Below are 21,584 nucleotides of genomic sequence, written 5' to 3'. Positions count from 1 at the left end.
GTAATATCTACTGGGATTTCCTGTGACTCACTTTTTATCTTGGATTTGCTTTTATCACATCACTTCACAGTGGTTTTGGTCAATCAGTTTTTTGCATGGACTTTCAATTATAATTGTTTTTTTGCATATTGGTTTGTGTTATTATATTCTCACATATTATGTCACTTTAATTATGGCACATTTCATTTTTTCATAGCGCAGCACATATTATCAATATATACTATCAGGACCCTGACAAGGGGGGGGGGGGGGGGGGGGTTATTGGGAGGGCGAGGCGGCACCTGCCCTGGGTGCTGTACTGAGGGGGGGGGGGGGTTGCTGCTTAGTTGGTCACTCCTTCTGCTCCTTACTGACAGGAGTGATTGCAGTGTCACTCCTATCAGAAGGAGCAGCGGCCAGTAGCGGCTGCTAGAGGGGGGATTTGGCTTTCTCCTTCCTCTAGCCTGCACGGGGTAGAAAAGTGCTGGCTCTGACATAGAGAACTGTTCTGGGGGAGAAGGGCAGTCCTTCTTCCTTCTTCCTCCCTCCCCCTGTCATGAGACATGTCTGACTGGAGAGAGGAAGGACACACTGAGTATTGATCTCCCAGTACAAAGAGGGGGGGCAACTCAAAAGCGTGGGGAAACCTGATGTAAAGGGGAACACTATTGGGGACACCTAATGTAAGAGGGACTCTATTGGGGACACCTGATGTAAAGGGGGACTCTACACCTGATGTAAAGGGGGGCTCTATTGGAAATACCCAATGTAAGCGGGACTCTATTGGGGGCACTTGATGTAAAGGGGGCTCTATTGGGAATACCTGATGTAAAGGGGGACTCCATTGGGGGCACCTGATGTAAAGAAAGATTCTACTGGGGACACCTGATGTAAGAGGGACTCCATTGGGGACACTTGATGTAAGAAGGACTCTGTTGGGGATGCCTGATGTAAGAATGACACTATTGGGAATACCTCATGTAAGAAGGACTTTATTGGGGACTCCTGATGTAATAAGGACTCTGTTGGGGACAACTGATGTAAGAAGGACTCTATTATGGATACCTGATGTAAGAAGGACTCTGTTGGGGGTGCCTGATATAAGAAGAACTCTACTAGGGACACATGATGTAAGAAGGACTCTACTAGGTACACCTGATGTAAGAAGGACACTATTAGGGACACCTGATGTAAGAAGGACTCTGTTGGGGACAAGGACTCTTTTAGGGATTCCTGATGTAAGAAGGACTCTGTTGGGGGACGCCTGATGAAAAAAGGACTCCTTTTAGGGACACCTGATGTAAGAAGGACTCTACTAGGGACACCTGATCTAAGACGGACTCTTTTGGGGATATCTGATGTAAGAAGGACTCTATTGGGGATACCTGATGTATGAAGGACTCTATTGGGGACACCTGATCTAAGACGGAAACTCTATTGGGGACACCTGATGTAAGAAGGACTCTAATGGGGATACCTGATGTAAGAGGGACTCTATTCGGTATACCTGATGTAAGAGGGACTCTATTGGGTATACCTGATGTAAGAGGGACTCTAGTGGGGATATCTGATACCTGAAATAAGAAGGACTCTATTGGGGAAACCTGATGTAAGAAGGACTCTATTAGGGATACCTGATGTAATAAGGACTCTATTGGGGACACCTGATGTAAGAAGGACTATACTAAGGACACCTGATGTAAGAAGGACTTTATTGGGGACACCTGATGTAAGAGGGACTCTATTGGGGATAACTGATGTAAGAAGGACTCTATTGGGTTACCTGATGTTATAAAGGACTCTATTAGGGAAACCTGATGTAAAGAGGGACTCTATTGGGGCCACCTGATGTAAAGGGGGATTCTAATGGGGACTCCACATGGCCAGGAGGCGAAATTTGTCATCTGAGTGCTGGATGACCTTGTCCCAGCACTGTATACTACGATGTTGGATATCAGCGCTCCTACACCTACATGACACCTGTAAGGAAATAAAACTCAACATTTTCTAAAGAAACAAAGTGCCGCACCGATAGCGAAGTATTAGAGTTGATTTATATCTTCACAGATTTGTGCGGCCAAATTGAATCCAAACTTTTATGGTATTTTTGGTGGTTTTAGATGGAGAACGGGGCCAAAGGATGCTTAACCTTCTATCTGCTTAGTATTGTAACGGAACTGCGACCCACACTGTACTTGTGGACTTCCGTCAGTATACTGCTTCCCCCCAGTCTTGAACATAGATATCAGATTTTCCAGCCCCCCCCCCCCCCATACAAAGCTAGCCGACAGCTTAGCTTGTTCTGGAACCTTCTTCTTTATTGAACAACTCACACAGTTTATATACAGCATGGACATCCCTCTCAGGGGTTGCCTGATTACATTATCACATTATCATATGACGATAGAATGGAATTAACCTGAACTAATTATCTAGCCATCTGGACAGAAACAATATGTGAGTTCAACAACAATTAACAATGGGACAGACAGGCTTAACAGAATACACACTACACCTTTATACACAGACAATAGGAAGAGACCACCAGTGACAGACTGTCCGTCTATGACATTTGAATAACAATATACAGTATCAGAAGTGTAAACACCGAACCCTGGGCACAGACGAGCAAGAGGGAAAAGAATAGATGCCGATTTCGCCCTCAACATTCCACTAAAACTGCTCTCCTTAAACTCACAAACGACCTACTAACAGCAAACACCAATGGACACTATTCTGTACTCTCAAGTTGTAAAGCGCTGCGTAAACTGTCGGCGCTATATAAATCCTATATAATAAATCCTATATAATAATCATTCTAAGGCGGGGGGGGTGCAATTCTGGATCCTCGCCCTAGGCGCTTGACAACCCTGTCCCAGGACTGGTTGCATTGGTGGAGGAGGGCACTTTGTGCGGTTCAGGGATGTTCCTCCTCAGAGTTGACTGATGCTTGGCGTTGCCCAACTCATTTCCTATGCATCATTCAGCTTCCTTCCTGCCATGGAAAGCAGCAACACATCATTACCTAATGAGGTAGTTCTGTAGTATTCAGGACTGTCCACAGCTCGAGGACAGAGGGTGAAGAGGGAGCCATGCACCATGTGAGTGAACCAGGGCCACCAACAATAAAGGTACGTATATAGAGACTTGAAAGGGTATAAAATGCCAGGTTGGCTCCACAGGAGAAGGGAGGTTGGGAGTGGGGAGCAGGGGTGTCCTCAAACTAGGCTTTGGCTTTAAAGTACTTTGCCAACAGTAGGCTCACTTTAAAGCTCAGATTCACAAAGAGGATAGTTGGCCACCTTATTTGTTTTGGCAGCCTCCATACGGCCCATCTGCAATGCCATTAGCTGATACCATCATTTAATGTCCATTTGTGACATTCCATTTGTCTTTTTCCAGTATGGCACCTTGTGGCCGGAAGAGTCAGCGCCGATGCGGACACGGAGCACCCGGCCAGATCCGTCACTTGGGAACCGATCACTCATCCCTATTCGGGGGAACGACATGGAAATCAGGAGAAGTATAGCTGCTTTCACAGCAGACCCGCTAACGGTGAGTAGCATCGTAGACTGATCCGTGTAATAAAGATACACTCCTATATCTTAAAAATAAAAGAAAGATAAACCCCAATAATAGACACCATCTCCTCTGCAGTCTGATTCAGTGACAGGGTGTCCCTAATCCCACCCACATAGCCTTCTGTATTCCCAGAGGGTCTGGAGGTATCATCATTACTCCAATGATGTCACCACTCAACCTGTCCTTTTTTTGGTTAAGCACCCAGGACTTGAGTAACTCCCAAGAAATCATTCAGGCCACCATCATCAGAGCCCCAATCCGATGCACCTAGGCGAGTGTAAGTGCTCTGTCCAGGTGCTGTCTGCCTTTTAACCGCTCGCCGAAATCAGCTTTTTTGGTCACGCCTTCTCTAACGTTGATGCCTTTTTTTCAGCAGGAACGTGGGGGAACGCAGTTCCGGCACCTCCAATGAGTGCTGGAGGGTGTACTGATGCTGGCTGCTGGGAGATCTATTGTTGCTGGAGGGGATCTATTTTTGGATGGCAATCTATTGTTGCTGATGGAGGATCTTCTGAGGGTTAATTGTTGCTAGAAGAGATCTACTGTTTAGGGAGGGGGAGGGGTATACTGTTGCTGGCTGCTAGAGAGTCTATTGATGCTGGCTGCTGGGAGATCTTTTGCTGCTGCTGGGGGTGTATTGCTGCTGGGGGGGGGTGTATTGCTGCTGGCTGTGGAGGGATCTATTTTATTGCTTTTCTTGTTATCATAACCTAATTCCATACATTCCAATACAAAATTATACTTGGCTCTATATTCTCTAAAAGAGGCTGTACTGGAAGCTGGGTAGGGGTGGAACCAAGGTTCAGTGCTCGGAGGTTGGAAGGGGTGGTACCAAGGGTTAGTGCTCGGAGGTTGGAAGGGGTGGAACCAAGGGTTAGTGCTCGGAGGTTGGAAGGGGTGGAACCAAGGGTTAGTGCTCGGAGGTTGGAAGAGATGGAACCAAGGGTTAGTGCTCAGAGGTTGGAAGGGGTGGAACCAAGGGTTAGTGCTCGGAGGTTGGAAGGGGTGGAACCAAGGGTTAGTGCTCGGAGGTTGGAAGGGGGTGGAACCAAGGTTCAGTGCTCGGAGGTTGGAAGGGGTGGAACCAAGGGTCAGTGCTCGGAGGTTGGAAGGGGTGGAACCAAGGGTTAGTGTTCGGAGGTTGGAAGGGGTGGAACCAAGGGTTAGTGCTCGGAGGTTGGAAGGGGTGGAACCAAGGTTCAGTGCTCGGAGGTTGGAAGGGGTGGAACCAAGGGTTAGTGCTCGGAGGTGGGTAGGGGGCGGAGACACAAAGTAACTTAGAAGGGGGGAGTTCCTGCACCTATTCTCTGAGAAAAAAAGCCCTGCTCTAGAATATATAGTATATGTGAGAGAAGTGCCCCCCTTCTAAAATTTGGGAATCTTCAAGCATGTAATCAAAGCTCCATATGTGGTCAAACTTTTGGCCAGAGGGAACCAATATGACTGACCCCAGAATGATTATTATCAATGTAGGGGTATTTTTCCCACTGATTATCAATGTAGGGGTAATTTTCCCACTGATTATCAATGTAGGGTTATTTTTTTCACTGATTATCCATGTAGGGGTAGGGGTATTTTTCCCACTGATTATCAATGTAGGGGTATTTTTCCCACTGATTATCAATGTAGGGAGTATTTTTCCCACTGATTATCAATGTAGGGATTGTTTTCCCACTAATTATTAATGTAGGGGTATTTTTCCCACTGATTATCAATGTAGGGGTATTTTCCACACTGATTATCAATATAGGGGTCATTTTCACACTGATTATCAATGTAGGGGTATTTTTCCCACTGATGTTTAATGTAGGGGGTATTTTTCCCACTGATTATCAATGTAGGGGGTATTTTTCCCACTGATTATCAATGTAGGGATCATTTTCCCACTAATTATTAATGTAGGGGTATTTTTCCCACTTATTATCAATGTAGGGGTATTTTCCCCACTGATTATCAATATATGGGTCATTTTCCCAATGATTATCAATATAGGGGTCATTTTCCCACTGATTATCAATATAGGGGTATTTTTCCCACTGATTATTAATGTAGGGGTATTTTTCTCACTGATTATTAATGTAGGGGTATTTTTCCCACTGATTATTAATGTAGGGGTATTTTTCCCACTGATTATTAATGTACGGGTATTTTTCCCACTGATTATTAATGTAGGGGTATTTTTCTCACTGATTATCAATGTAGGGGTATTTTTACAATTTGATTATCAATGTAGGGGTATTTTTCCCACTGATTATCAATGTAGGGGTAATTTTTCCACTGATTATCAAGGTAGGGGTCATTTTCCCACTGATTATCAATGTAGGGGTATTTTTCCCACTGATTATTAATGTAGGGGTATTTTTCCCACTGATTATTAATGTAGGGGTATTTTTCCCACTGATTTTCAATATAGGGGTAATTTTCCCACTGATTATCAATGTAGGGTTATTTTTCCTACTGATTATCAATGTAGGGGTATTTTCCCACTGAGTATCAATATAGGGGTAATTTTCCCACTGATTATCAATGTAGGGTTATTTTTCCTACTGATTATCAATGTAGGGGTATTTTCCCACTGAGTATCAATATAGGGGTATTTTTCCCACTGATTATCAATATAGGGGTATTTTTTTCACTGATTATCAATGTAGGGGTATTTTTTTCACTGATTATCAATGTAGGGGTATTTTTCCCACTGATTATCAATGTAGGGGGTATTTTTCCCACTGATTATCAATGTAGGGGTCATTTTCCACTGATTATTAATGTAGGGGTATTTTTCCCACTTATTATCAATGTAGGGGTATTTTCCCCACTGATTATCAATATAGGGGTCATTTTCCCACTGATTATCAATATAGGGGTATTTTTCCCACTGATTATTAATGTAGGGGTATTTTTCCCACTGATTATTAATGTAGGGGTATTTTTCTCACTGATTATCAATGTAGGGGTATTTTTCCCACTGATTATCAATGTAGGGGTAATTTTCCCAGTGATTATCAAGGTAGGGGTCATTTTCCCACTGATTATCAATGTAGGGGTATTTTTCCCACTGATTATTAATGTAGGGGTATTTTTCCCACTGATTATTAATGTAGGGGTATTTTTCCCACTGATTTTCAATATAGGGGTAATTTTCCCACTGATTATCAATGTAGGGTTATTTTTCCTACTGATTATCAATGTAGGGGTATTTTTCCCACTGAGTATCAATGTAGGGGTATTTTTCCTACTGATTATCAATGTAGGGGTATTTTTCCCACTGATTATCAATGTAGGGGTATTTTTTTCACTGATTATCAATGTAGGGGTATTTTTCCCACTGATTATCAACGTAGGGGTATTTTTCCCACTGATTATCAATGTAGGGGGTATTTTTCCCACTGATTATCAATGTAGGGATCGTTTTCCCACTAATTATTAATGTAGGGGTATTTTTCCCACTGATTATCAATGTAGGGGTATTTTCCCCACTGATTATCAATATAGGGGTCATTTTCCCACTGATTATCAATGTAGGGGTATTTTCCCACTGATTATTAATGTAGGGGTATTTTTCTCACTGATTATCAATGTAGGGGTATTTTTACAATTTGATTATCAATGTAGGGGTATTTTTCCCACTGATTATCAATGTAGGGGTATTTTTCCCACTGATGTTTAATGTAGGGGTATTTTTCCCACTGATTATCAATGTAGGGGGTATTTTTCCCACTAATTATCAATGTAGGGATCATTTTCCCACTAATTATTAATGTAGGGGTATTTTTCCCACTTATCAATGTAGGGGTATTTTCCCCACTGATTATCAATATAGGGGTCATTTTCCCACTGATTATTAATGTAGGGGTATTTTTCCCACTGATTATTAATGTAGGGGTATTTTTCTCACTGATTATTAACGTAGGGGTATTTTTCCCACTGATTATTAATGTAGGGGTATTTTTACAATTTGATTATCAATGTAGGGGTATTTTTCCCACTGATTATCAATGTAGGGGTCATTTTCCCACTGATTATCAATGTAGGGGTATTTTTCCCACTGATTATTAATGTAGGGGTATTTTTCCCACTGATTTTCAATATAGGGGTAATTTTCCCACTGATTATCAATGTAGGGTTATTTTTCCTACTGATTATCAATGTAGGGGTATTTTTCCTACTGATTATCAATGTAGGGGTATTTTTCCCACTGATTATGAATGTAGGGGTATTTTTTTTTTTACTGATTATCAATGTAGGGGTATTTTTTTCACTGATTATCAATGTAGGGGTAATTTCCCCACTGATTATCAATGTAGGGGTATTTTTCCCACTGATTATCAATGTAGGGGTATTTTTCCCACTGATTATCAATGTAGGGGTATTTTTCCCACTGATTATCAATGTAGGGGTATTTTTCCCACTGATTATCAATGTAGGGGTATTTTTCCCACTGATTATCAATGTAGGGGTATTTTTCCCACTGATTATCAATGTAGGGGTATTTTTCCCACTGATTATTAATGTAGGGGTATTTTTCCCACTGATTATTAATGTAGGGGTATTTTTCCCACTGATTTTCAATATAGGGGTAATTTTCCCACTGATTATCAATGTAGGGTTATTTTTCCTACTGATTATCAATGTAGGGGTATTTTCCCACTGAGTATCAATATAGGGGTAATTTTCCCACTGATTATCAATGTAGGGTTATTTTTCCTACTGATTATCAATGTAGGGGTATTTTCCCACTGAGTATCAATATAGGGGTATTTTTCCCACTGATTATCAATATAGGGGTATTTTTTTCACTGATTATCAATGTAGGGGTATTTTTTTCACTGATTATCAATGTAGGGGTATTTTTCCCACTGATTATCAATGTAGGGGGTATTTTTCCCACTGATTATCAATGTAGGGGTATTTTTCCCACTTATTATCAATGTAGGGGTCATTTTCCCACTGATTATCAATATAGGGGTATTTTTCCCACTGATTATTAATGTAGGGGTATTTTTCCCACTGATTATTAATGTAGGGGTATTTTTCTCACTGATTATCAATGTAGGGGTATTTTTCCCACTGATTATCAATGTAGGGGTAATTTTCCCAGTGATTATCAAGGTAGGGGTCATTTTCCCACTGATTATCAATGTAGGGGTATTTTTCCCACTGATTATTAATGTAGGGGTATTTTTCCCACTGATTATTAATGTAGGGGTATTTTTCCCACTGATTTTCAATATAGGGGTAATTTTCCCACTGATTATCAATGTAGGGTTATTTTTCCTACTGATTATCAATGTAGGGGTATTTTTCCCACTGATTATCAATGTAGGGGTATTTTTCCCACTGATTATTAATGTAGGGGTATTTTTCCCACTTATCAATGTAAGGGTATTTTTCCCACTTATTATCAATGTAGGGGTATTTTTCCCACTGATTATCAATGTAGGGGTATTTTTTTCACTGATTATCAATGTAGGGGTATTTTTCCCACTGATTATCAATGTAGGGGTATTTTTCACACTGATTATCAATGTAGGGGTATTTTTCCCACTGATTATCAATGTAGGGGGTATTTTTCCCACTGATTATCAATGTAGGGATCGTTTTCCCACTAATTATTAATGTAGGGGTATTTTTCCCACTGATTATCAATGTAGGGGTATTTTCCCCACTGATTATCAATATAGGGGTCATTTTCCCACTGATTATCAATATAGGGGTATTTTCCCCACTGATTATCAATATAGGGGTCATTTTCCCACTGATTATTAATGTAGGGGTATTTTTCCCACTGATTATTAATGTAGGGGTATTTTTCTCACTGATTATCAATGTAGGGGTATTTTTACAATTTGATTATCAATGTAGGGGTATTTTTCCCACTGATTATTAATGTAGGGGTATTTTTCCCACTGATTATCAATGTAGGGGTATTTTTCCCACTGATTATTAATGTAGGGGTATTTTTCCCACTTATCAATGTAAGGGTATTTTTCCCACTTATTATCAATGTACGGGTATTTTTCCCACTGACTATCAATGTAGGGGTATTTTTCCCACTGATTATCAATGTAGGGGTATTTTTCCCACTGATTATCAATGTAGGGGTATTTTTTTCACTGATTATCAATGTAGGGGTATTTTTCCCACTGATTATCAATGTAGGGGTATTTTTTTCACTGATTATCAATGTAGGGGTATTTTTCCACACTGATTATTATTATTATTATTATTATTATTATTATTATACAGGATTTATATAGTGCCAACAGTTTGCGCAGCGCTTTACAATATGAAGGAAGACAATACAGTTACAATACAGTTCAAAACAGGAGGAACTAGAGGGCCCTGCTCATTAGAGCTTACAATCTAGAAGGGAGGGTCAAGTGAAACAAAAGGTAATAACCGTGGGGGATGGGTTGATGGAGAAAATGGAGGTACATTTGTTAGGTGTGGGTAGGATAGGCTTCTCTGAAGAGGAGGGTTTTCAGAGATCGCCTAAAAGCTAATAGAGTGGGGGATAATCAGACAGATAAGGGTAAGGAGTTCCATAGGATTGGAGAGGCTCTGGTAAAGTCCTGGAGGCGAGCATGGGAGGAGGTGATGAGTGAGCTAGAGAGCAGGAGGTTTTGAGAGGAACGAAGAGAGCCATTAGGTTGGTATTTTGAGACGAGGCTGGTGATGTAGCTGGGGGCTAGGCTGTGGATTGCTTTGTAAGATGTTGTAAGTATTTTGAATTTAATTTGTTGGGTGAGCGGAAGCCAGTGGAGGGATTGACAGAGAGGAGCAGCGGACACCGAGCGATTGGTGAGATGGATGAGTCTGGCGGCAGCATTCATGATGGATTGAAGGGGGGAGGAGCCTGTGTAAAGGTAAGCCAATGAGAAGGGAATTGCAGTAGTCGAGGCGCGAGATGACCAGAGAGTAAACTAGGAGCTTTGTTGTGTTTTTGGTTAGAAAGGGGCGTATTTTGGAGATGTTGCGGAGGCTGAGGCGGCACGATTTGGACAGCGATTGGATGTGGGGTTTGAAGGAGAGTTCAGAGTCCAGGACAACACCTAAGACCTTGGCATGCGGGGATGGGCTGATGGTAATGCCATTGATATTGACGGAGAAATCAGGGGAAGGGGCACGAGGTGGAGGAAAAATTATAAGCTCGGTTTTGGATGGGTTGAGTTAGAGGAAGTGGTGAGACATCCAGACTGATATATCTGATAGTAAATTAGTGATACGTGAGGAGACTGAGGGAGAGAGCTGAAGCGGTGGATAGATAGATTTGGGTATCGTTAGCGTAGAGATGGTATTGGAAGCCGTGGGAGGCTATCAACTGACCTAGAGAGAAGGTGTAGATTGAAAATAGGAGAGGTCCAAGAACAGAGCCTTGGGGAACCCCAACAGAGAAAGGAAGAGGAGAGGAGGAAGTAGAATTGTAAGAGACGCTAAAGGTGCGGTTAGATAAGTAAGAAGATAACCAGTGAAGAGTACGGTCACGGAGACCAAAGGCATGGAGTTTTTTGAGGAGGAGGGGATGGTCAACTGTATCAAAGGCAGCAGAAAGGTCCAGAAGTAGGAGTACAGAATAGTGTCCATTGGTTTTGGCCGTTAGCAGATCGTTTGTCAGTTTTAGGAGAGCAGTTTCTGTGGAGTGTTGAGGCCGAAATCCGGACTGAAGGGGATCAAGGAGGCCATTCTCAGCAAGGTGGTCGCACAGTCGGTTGTAGACTAGACGGTCGAGGAGTTTGGATGAAAAGGGGAGCAAGGAAATAGGGCGTAGGTTGTTCAGATCGGTTGGGTCCAGTGAGGGCTTTTTAAGTATGGGGCTGACTAGTGCATGTTTTAGAGAGTTGGGGAAGATGCCAGAAGAGAGAGAGAGATTGAAGATGTGGGTTAGAGAGTGTAGAATAGGGCCAGAAGGTGAACGTAGCATTTGCGAGGGAACAGGATCCAGAGGGCAGGTTGTTATGTGGACGTTAGCAAGTAGTTTAGCAACCTCGTCTGTAGTGGCGGGGTTGAATGAGGGAAGTAATGATCGCACTTGTGGGCGTGAAGCATAAGGCATGGAGGAAGGTATCTGAACAGCAATGATCTCCTTACGGATTGTGTCAATCTTCTGTTTGAAGTGGTTGGCAATCTCCTGGGCAGTGAGTGAGTCGGTGGGAGGGGGTAGTGGAGGACGGAGTAGAGAGTTAAAGGTAGCGAAGAGTTGCCGGGGGCGTGATGACAGGCTGTTAATGAGAGTGATAAAATAGGTCTGTTTGGCAGTGTGGAGACTGGAATTGTATTTTTGGAGGGCGGATTTATATTGGTTGAAATCATTCTGAGACCGAGTCTTACGCCATAGGCGCTCAAGAGCACGGCTATGCTTTTTCAGACTTCTAGTGTTATCGGTTTGCCAAGGTTGAAGGGGTCTGGGCCTGATTCAGTGTGTGGTGAGGGGGGCCAATGTGTCCAGGGAGGCTAAGAGTGAAGTGATTATCAATATAGGGGTCATTTTCACACTGATTATCAATGTAGGGGTATTTTTCCCACTGATGTTTAATGTAGGGGTATTTTTCCCACTGATTATCAATGTAGGGGGTATTTTTCCCACTGATTATCAATGTAGGGATCATTTTCCCACTAACTATTAATGTAGGGGTATTTTCCCCACTGATTATCAATGTTGGGGTATTTTTCCCACTGATTATCAATGTAGGGGTAATTTTCCTACTGATTATCAATGTAGGGGTAATTTTCCCACTGATTATTAATGTATGGGGTATTTTTCCTACTGATTATCAATGTTGGGGTATTTTTCCCACTGATTATCAATGTAGGGGTATTTTTCCCACTGATTATCAATGTGGGGGGATTTTCCCACTGATTATCAATATAGGGGCAATTTTCCCACTGATTATCAATGTAGGGGTATTTTTCCCACTGATTATTAATGTAGGGGTATTTTTCCTACTGATTATCAATGTTGGGGTATTTTTCCCACTGATTATCAATGTGGGGGGATTTTCCCACTGATTATCAATATAGGGGCAATTTTCCCACTGATTATCAATGTAGGGGTATTTTTTGCACTGATTATCAATGTAGGGGTAATTTTCCCACTGATTATCAATTTAGGGGTATTTTCCTATTGGCCCTGATTGATTAATTTTAGCAGGGGTTCCCCAACACATGAAAATTATCTCAAGGGCTCCTCTGGGGTAAAAAAGATTGGGAAAGGATGGTTAGGCTCCTCCCTGTTTCATTCATAGGATGGTCTTTGATCTGCAAAACATGTCAGTTAAAACAACCCTAGCAGTATAAAAAATGGGTAATATGTTCCTATGTAACTCCTGATTGACTCTTAGTTAAGCACTTCTGGACCGGAAGATTTTCCCCCTTAATGACCAGGCCATTTTTTGCGATTCGGCACTGCATTACTTTAAATGACAATTGCGCGGTCGTGTGATGCTGTACCCAAATAAAATTGATGTCCTTTTTTTCCCACAAATAGAACTTTCTTTTGGTGGCATTTCACCACCTGTGCGATTTTTATTTTCTGCGCTATAAACAAAAAAAGAGCGGTGTACATGGGTATATCTTGTGTAATCTGGTTGGTGTCAGATGGAATCTATGTAGAATTTTGAACTGGGTCAAACGGTCCCTGAAAGAGACCAGGTGAGTGAAAGGGTAGTCCCAAACATCCGCATAGTCCTCATAATCCAGCTCCAACACCTCCACCACCCAGAAGGCCCAGCGTCCCTCCAGACCTACAGCACGGGGACGTTTAAAGATGACGGTGTAGGAGGGGGGCAGCGGGAGGCAAATAATGCCGGGGTGAAGTTCCGTTCTAAGTAACGACCAAGTCATGACCGAATCAGTGGGACCATAGCGGAAATGTGAGAATTGTTCTTCTCCATTAGAGGTGTGCAGATGCTGGAGCTGAAGTGGTTAAAGTGCCTTCAACATTAATGGCTCGTTTCCACTGAGCGGTACGGTACGGTTTCGGTACGGTACGCTATTTTTGCCGTTTCCATTGTGAATGGTACCCTAATTCCGAACCGTACCGTACCACTTTTTTGGGACCCTTTCGTTGGTGTACCAAGCACATTAGTACCGTACCAACAGGGTGGAGCTACATTTTGCAGAACTTTGATTGGTTGACAGAGAATCGTCTATCACAGCTTTCCTGCTACACCACGTCTATCATGAAAGGGTACTATTGGCAGTGGAAACGCAAGGTGTACCGCTCCGAACCGTACCGTACTGAACCGAACCGTACTGAACCGAACCGTACCGTACTGAACCGAACCGTACCGTACTGAACCAAACCATACCATACTGAACCGAACCGTACCGTACTGAACCGAACCGTACCATACTGAACCAAACCGCACCGTACTGAACCCAACCGTACCGTACTGAACCCAACCTTACCGTACTGAACCAAACCGTACCGTACTGAACTGAACCGTACCGTACTGAACCCAACCGTACCGTACTGAACCCAACCGTACCGTACTGAACCCAACCGTACCGTACTGAACCCAACCGTACCGTACCACTCAGTGGAAACGAGGCATTAGATTAAAAACAGAGGTATAATGAGCGAAGAGTTGTGTAGCAGGGGAGAGCGGCACACATCTACAGCCCCTCGCTTGCTTTACATATGCAGCAGCTCTGACAGTCTCATGCTTTAGGCACCGTACTACTTGAAAAGGAGCTTCAGCCGAGATAGAGAGAGAAACCTCTGTCTAATAGGAGTTATTTTTTATGATGGGTTCAGTGGGATGCAGATGATAAACGTCTCAGGAATAGGAGTGTGGTGATTGACAAGCCGTTGCGGCGATGTGAAGATAAGTATACGCTGTTCCTGTCTGTCTGGCGGGTAGAAGACAGGAGGAGAGAGCGCTATCGCCTTCATTTCATCTCCATTTTCTTTGATCACTTCAAAAGCAGGATGAGATTCCCTCTAATCGCAGCTAAAAGGGGTCACAGCGAGAGAGGCGGTGTCATTCGCGGTCAGAGAGCGGCTCAGTCTTATCAAAGTTCAGGGCTACGTTACAGGTAGCAATTATACAAAATATGTGTGGACAGAGGAGGTGGAATAAGAGGAACTCTAAGGGAACAAATAAGCCCCATGCACAGAGTACTGTTCTTCGTCTACAACTTATACACTGTGTGGCCAAAACATTTGTGTAGACGTGACAGTGAGCTAGGTGCCCATCCCATTCCAAAACATTGACCATTCATTTGGAGTTCCTTGTGGCCAAAGGTGTTCAGTAGGGTTGGGTGTGCAGGCCACTCAAGTACCTGACAATGAGCTAGGTGGCCATCCCACTCTAAAACATTGGCCATTAATTTGGAGTTCCTTGTTCAGTAGGGTTTGGTGTGCAGGCCACGCAAGTTCCTGACAATGAGCTAGGTGGCCATCTCATTCCAAGACATTGATCATTCATTTGGAGTTCCTTGTGGCCAAAGGTGTTAAGTAGGGTTGGGTGCGCAGGCTTACTCAAGTACCTGACAATCAGCTAGGTGGCCATCCCATTCCAAAACATTGGCCATTCATTTGGAGTTCCTTGTTCAGTAGGGTTTGGTGTGCAGGCCACTCAAGTCCCTGACAATAAGGTAGGTGGCCATCCCATTTCAAAACAGTGGCCATTAACATAGAGTTCTTTGTGGTTATAACAGCCTCCACTCTTCTGAGAGGGCTTTCCACAAGATTTTGGAGGGTTTGGTTTTAGGAGTTTGTGACCATTTGTAATGTAGGATGAGAAGACCTGGCTCATAATCCTCAATTAATTCCTAAAGCAATCCTTAGGGTTAGATGTGAAGGCCACTCAAGTTCCTGACAATGAGGTAGGTTAGGTGGCCATCCCATTCCAAACCATGGCCATTAATATGGAGTTCCTTGTGGCCTTAACAGCCTCCACTCTTCTGGGAAGGTTTTTCACAAGATTTTGGTGGGTTGGATTTTGGGAATTTGTGGCTGTTATAGATATAGAATGAGAAGACCCGGATCATAACTGGCACTTTATCCAAAGGTGTTCAGTAGGGCTAGGTGTGCAGGCCACTCAAGTTCCTGACAGTGAGCTAGGATGCCATCCCATTTCCAAAAACAAGGCCATTAAAATGGCATTTCTTATGAATACAACAGCCTCCACTCTTCTGGGAAGGCTTTCCACAAGATTTTGGAGGGTTGGGTTTTGGGAATTTGTGGCCATTTGTGATCTGGGATGAGAACGGTGTTCAGTAGAGTTTGGTGTGCAGGCCACTGAAGTTCCTGACAATGAGGTAGATGGCCATCCCATTACAAAACCAGTAGCTATTATTATAGAGTTCCTTGAGGATATAACAGCCTCCACTCTTATGGGAAGGCTTTCATCAAGATTTTGGAGGGTTGGGTTTTGGGAATTTGTGGCCATTTGTGATGTAGGATGAGAAGACCTGGCTCATAATTGGCAATCCATCCCAAAGGTGTTCAGTAGGGTTAGGTGTGGAGGCCACTCAAGTTCCTGACAATGAGCTAGGTGGCCATCCAATTTCCAAAACCATGGCCATTATTATGAAGTTCTTTGTCAATATTTCAGCCTCCACTCTTTTGGGAAGTCTATCTACAAGATTTTGAAGAGTTGGGTTTTGGGGATTTGTGGCCATTTGTGATGTAGGATGAGAAGACCTGGCTCATAATTGGCAATCCATCCCAAAGGTGTTCAGTAGGGTTAGGTGTGCAGGCCACCCAAGTTCCTGACAGTGAGCTAGGTGGGCATCCCATTTCCAAAACCATGGCCATTATTATGGAGTTCCTTGAGGATATAACAGCCTCCACTCTTATGGGAAGGCTTTCCACAAGATTTTGAAGGGTTGGGTTTTGGGGGTTTGTGGCCATTTGTGATGTAGGATGAGAAGATCTGGCTCATAATTGGCAATTCATCCCAAAGGTGTTCGGTAAAGTTGGGTGTGCAGGCCATTTAGGTTCCTCCACACAAAACCCATGTCTTTATGGGGCTGGCTTTATACCCGGGGTGGGGGGCACACAATCACGATGCAACAGAAAAGGGTCTTCAAACTGTTACCACAAGGTTGGAGGGGCACAATGGTATAACAGTCTGTTATACCATTGAAATAACTTTCAGGCCGTGGGGAACCCCTGTTAATAATAACTATATCTACATCTCCAAGTACATTAGTGTGAATAGTAAGCTGACAAGAATAAATGAAGGAATAATGAATGTGGTGTATTTGACAGCAACTCTATATGACAAAATTATTTTCCATAGTAACAATGAAATTAAATAAACAGTAAAATGGTCAGAAAAGAAACGCGAGCTGTGAAAACTGTATTCTTTCTCTGGTGGTCAGTTATAAAAGAATGCATCTTACCTTGGTGGTCACTGGGAAAAATTACTCTTACATTAGTGGGCAGGGGAAAAGGGCTCCCTTACATTGGTGGTTAGTTGAAAGGTCCTCTGTTGATTGGCGGTTGTGGAGAAGGATCCTTTACATTGCTGGTCATTGAGGGAAGAACTCATTACCTTGATGATCAGTGAGAAGAATGTCCCGTACATTGGTGGTCAGTGGGAAGAATGCTCCTTACATTGGCGGTCAGTGGGAAGAAGGAGGAGGACACACCCAAGGAGCTCTCTCTGAGAACCAGCCTTTTTCAAGCCTGAGTCTTGCCTGCTAGCTTGGCCCAGGAACAATGCCTGATCCTGGGGGAGGCCCTGGGAGGGATCCCCCTGATGACACGGGGCCTAGTGAGGAGGAGGTGGAGGACCTGTCTGTGGGTCCAGGCCCCGGTGAGAATGCGGATGTCTTCAGCCAGAAGATAATCAATCGTTTTAGGACAATTGGAAGAGCTGAAGAAAAACAAAGTTTTGAAGGCTGAACATAAATCCTTCAGAGCCAAGTACTGCCAGGCCTGGAGTAAAAATCGCACAGCCATGAAGCCTGAGCTACAGGATTTGGAAGATAAGGTAAAGAAACAATCTTTATTATTGGAAAAGTTGAAAGACAGAAGCGGAGTGTTTAAAGAAAAATTTGACAATGAGAGGCGATTTGCCAGCCAAGCATCAGCAAGTTCTGTGGATCAGCAGCCTCAGGTAAGGGATGACCAGGCTCCATCTGCCTCTGCACCTCTCCCCCCATGTCAGGCCTGGGAATTGCCAGCGGCAACCAGCCAGGGGGTTGAGAGTGAACATGGAGCCCTGACCTTTATCCAGCAGATGGAGTCCCCCCTGAGAGCAGACAAATTTGCATTTACTGATGATCCATCAGAAATCCCTGAGGATGGGCAGAGGAGATACAAGCCAGCAAAAACAGTATTGGTGGAGAAATCCCAGTACACCATGCTGCCATCCAACATTTCTGCCCCACCTGCTGTAGTGGATGGTGTCCCAGGTGAGAAGGAGCTCTGCATACAGCTACCTATTGGAGATTCTGCTGTGAACAAACCCAGTGCAGACATGCAGGGAAAATCCCTGACAGAGGAGTCAGGAGATCGTCAGAGGAATATGGATGGACCTGCATCTAACACCCCAGACATGGATTTTGCTGCTCCTGATGAGACCAGTAGTCCCTCTGAAAGCAAAATGGCTTTCACCAGAGCTTCCCAGTGTTTCAGGGCTGATTGACCAGCTAATTGCTGGTGGGGGAGGGGATCAGCATGATGCTGCAATTGGAGTAGAAGCACCCATGGAAGTTACCTGCAATGTTTCACCTGTTGCTGTGTTAAAACAGAATGCCATTTCCACAACTGAAAACCCTGTCCTAGTGGAAGAGAAGATGACAGCTGAAACTCTTACCAGTGCAGCAGCAACTATGGATTCTGCTGTGAAGACAACAAATATCCCAGCAAGTATTCAAAATGACAATCATAAAGCATTGGATGTGGTGGGTGGTGGTGAAGGGGATAATATTGCTGGGAAAAATAAAAATTACATTTCTCCTCCTGCTCAGCAGAGGAAAGGTTCATCGATTGTACAGATCAATCCCGAATCTGTGCAATCGTTATCTGCTAAGTCTGTGTCAGATGTTTCAAAACAAACTGATGGATTTTCTGCTGGGAGGAATGTTGGAAGCTATGCTTCAGTTTTGGGGAGTCGCACCAGGGTGGGTGGTGGTAATTCTGTTAATAGTCACAATTCAGGGAGGTTTGGTGGGGGGCTGGTTAGTGGGTATAGGAGGAGGATTGTGGTTTAGTTGAGGTGGGAGGGGGAGGGAACCCCACCAGTAGGGGGGAGGGTGGCTGAGTTGATTTTGGAAATGGGGTTTAAAGCTTGCGATATTTTTGCTTTGATTTGCCCAGTGGGGAGTTATGAATTTGATTTATCGTTTGTAAAACCTGAAAGTTTGGATCTCTTCTGGGAGAGATATAGGAGGTGCAAGGGCCTTCAGCAGTGGAGTGGTTTGGTGCCAAAGGTGATTTCAAGGCAGCCTCTGATAAAATCAGTGACAATCTTGGTGCGTAACGAATCCATACCAGAGGCTGATTTATTAGTATGGCTACACCGATATGGCGAGGTCCTCACTCCACTGCGGAAGGTCCTTGATGAGCATGGGATATGGACAGGGGCCTGGACAGTGTCACTAAAATTGGGGGTGCTGGGCAATGTAGTTCAGCACCTTCCCTGCTCAGCCTTTCTGGATAGGGATAGGCTGACCATTTTCTACCAAGGTCAGCCTAAGGTGTGCAATAAATGTGGGCATAAAGGCCACTTTGCATCGTTCTGCACCCACAAGAAGTGCTCACTGTGCCAGGACTTAGGCCATTTGGCCAGAGAATGCACCCAGATTCGGTGCAATTTGTGCCAGCAGCTGGGTCATCCATATAGCCAGTGCCCAGAGGCACTGCATAACTTGCCAGGATTGGAGACTGAGCTGCAGAGGCTTGATAAAGAAGATGAAGCAGCTGAAGTTAGGGAGGAAACTGTTGCCCCTCCTGTGTCTGTTGTGTCAGATTCTGTTTCCCCTAGTGATGTGGTCCCTGAGTCTGTCCCTCCTGTGTCTGTTGTGTCAGATTCTGTTTCCCCTAGTGATGTGGTCCCTGAGTCTGTCCCTCCTGTGGTTGTTCCTACATCTACTGTGCGTAGATCCTCCAGACTAGCGGAAGCTGCTGGGGGGGCGGGTATAGTGGATCTTCCCCCTCGGCCTACTCCACCTCCAGTCCCTGTCTCTCGACACTGCAAACGCGGCCAAGAGGGTGCAGGGGTGCTGGATGGTGGGGGGGTCGATGGGGTTGAGGGAGAGGTGTCCATGTCCCATGTCTCACCCTCTGTTGTGGAGGATTCGGATGATGAGGGGTGGGAGAGGACAAAGAGGAAGAAAAAGAAGAAGAGGAAGACCAGTAAAGCGGTCATTTCTTCCTTACAGTTAGAGCCAGGAGGGGTTCCTCTTGGCAACACATTTTCTTTTTTATCAGGGGAGGAGTTGGTGTCAGATTTATCTATTTCTTTATCATCTATGGATGAGGGGGAGTCACATAGTGTAAAGAGAGCTGTTTCGGGTGATGAGAGTGTGGTGGAGGTTAAGAAACGACTACCCCAATCATCCTGATGGCAGTGCCCGCTCTGATAAAGGTGGCGACCATTAATGTCGCCAGCGTGAAATCTGCAAGAGCTCGTGATATTGCCTTATTTTTGCTCAGTGAGTTTGATGCTGAGATTTTATTTTTGCAAGAGACCTGGCTCAATACTTTGGCCAATGTCCATCTAGCAAAAAGGGAGTGGAGATGCGGTCCCTCCTTTTGGTCTCTTGCGGCTGAGCCTTGCAGCGGAGTTGCGGTTCTTTTTAAAACCGATATGGTAACGTGCCGGCGGATAATTGAGGTAGAAATGGGGAGATGCATGGTCTTAGACGTCTCTGTTAGGGGGCAGGACCTGCGCCTCATCAATATCTATGGACCGCAGTCAAAATGGGACAGGAAATGCCTCTTCAAAAGATCAAGCCCTTCCTTTTTACATCCCAGCAGGTTGTCTTTGGAGGTGACTTTAACACCATAATTAGGCCTGAAGACAGGAGGGTCTCCATAGACAGGCTGGGTTATGATAGCGTTTTTCTTAGAGATATGGTTAGACAAGCAGGCCTGGTAGATGTGCACATTAAGCACTGCCCTGGCAGCACGGGATTCACGTTTCAGAGAGGGAATAGTCAGAGTAGGATAGATAGGTTTTTTTTAAAGGAGAACTCTGCTTTCTCGGCTCCTGAGTTGAGGGCGGTGGAGTTCTCTGACCACTGTATGCTGTCTGTGACTCTGAATGCCTCGGACACTCCACCCAGGGGAAGGGGTACCTGGAAACTGAATTCGGCTCTCCTGGAAGATGTAGAGGTAAGACAATCCTTTGAGGATTTTTTTCAGGCACAGGTTTCTATTCTGGACTTTTGCAGCAGTAAGTCAGAGTGGTGGGAGCTTGTGAAACAAAGGGCGATTGGACTTTTCAAGGCCATAAGTAAGAAGATGCAGCTTGGTATGTATATTGCCTACCAGCATTTGCGGAGGAAGCTTGATCGTCTTGTCTCGTATGGAGGAGATCCAGGGGAGATCTCGGAGGTAAAGCTTCTTCTTAGGAAGTGTCAATACGACCGGCATGCCTCCTTGGTTCTGGAGAGAGATTATGGGAAATATCACTCGCCTGATCCTTACCAGAACTGTAAGCAAGGCATAGCAGTTAAGACGGTCATAGGTCTGAGGGATAGTACGGGTTCCCTGGTGAAGTCCAGATCAGGGATCCTGGAGATCTTCAGGTCATATTACGCAGACCTTCTGGGAAGAAAGGACCTTAATCGGGACAGGATGGAAAGCTTTCTGGATTCTACTCCAGGATTGGGAAATGATACATTGCCTTTGATGGATTTGACAGAACCAATTTCAGCGGATGAGGTAGTTCGTGCTATAGAGAAGCTGGCTACCAAAAAGTCGCCTGGGCCAGATGGGTTGACAGCTGAATCTTACAAGTGTTTTAAGTCCATTCTGGCTCCCTTTTTAGCGGAGGTTTATAACAGCTGTTTAGAAGAGGGTTCTCTCCCTCCCTCCATGAGGCAATCCGCTGTGATTC

At 44.2% G+C, this 21,584-nt stretch overlaps 1 protein-coding gene across 6 annotated transcripts in view; it reads left to right on the top strand.

The window, feature by feature from the left end:
* The window catches only part of ARAP1 (ArfGAP with RhoGAP domain, ankyrin repeat and PH domain 1), a 406,767-nt gene that overhangs the window by 377,739 nt on the left and 7,444 nt on the right, over positions 1-21,584 (top strand). For all 6 annotated transcript variants that reach the window (XM_082244568.1, XM_082244572.1, XM_082244571.1 and 3 more), the window contains exon 32: positions 3,382-3,534. In XM_082244568.1, coding sequence (XP_082100694.1) covers positions 3,382-3,534 — 153 coding nt within the window. The remainder of the gene's footprint in view (positions 1-3,381; positions 3,535-21,584) is intronic.

The sequence above is a fragment of the Pelophylax lessonae genome (genome assembly GCF_965119305.1).
Source record: "Pelophylax lessonae genome assembly, chromosome: 2".
In the NCBI taxonomy this organism is placed as follows: domain Eukaryota; kingdom Metazoa; phylum Chordata; class Amphibia; order Anura; family Ranidae; genus Pelophylax; species Pelophylax lessonae.
Note: the sequence above shows the minus strand (reverse complement) of the source record. Positions and strands in the feature narration are given on the sequence as shown.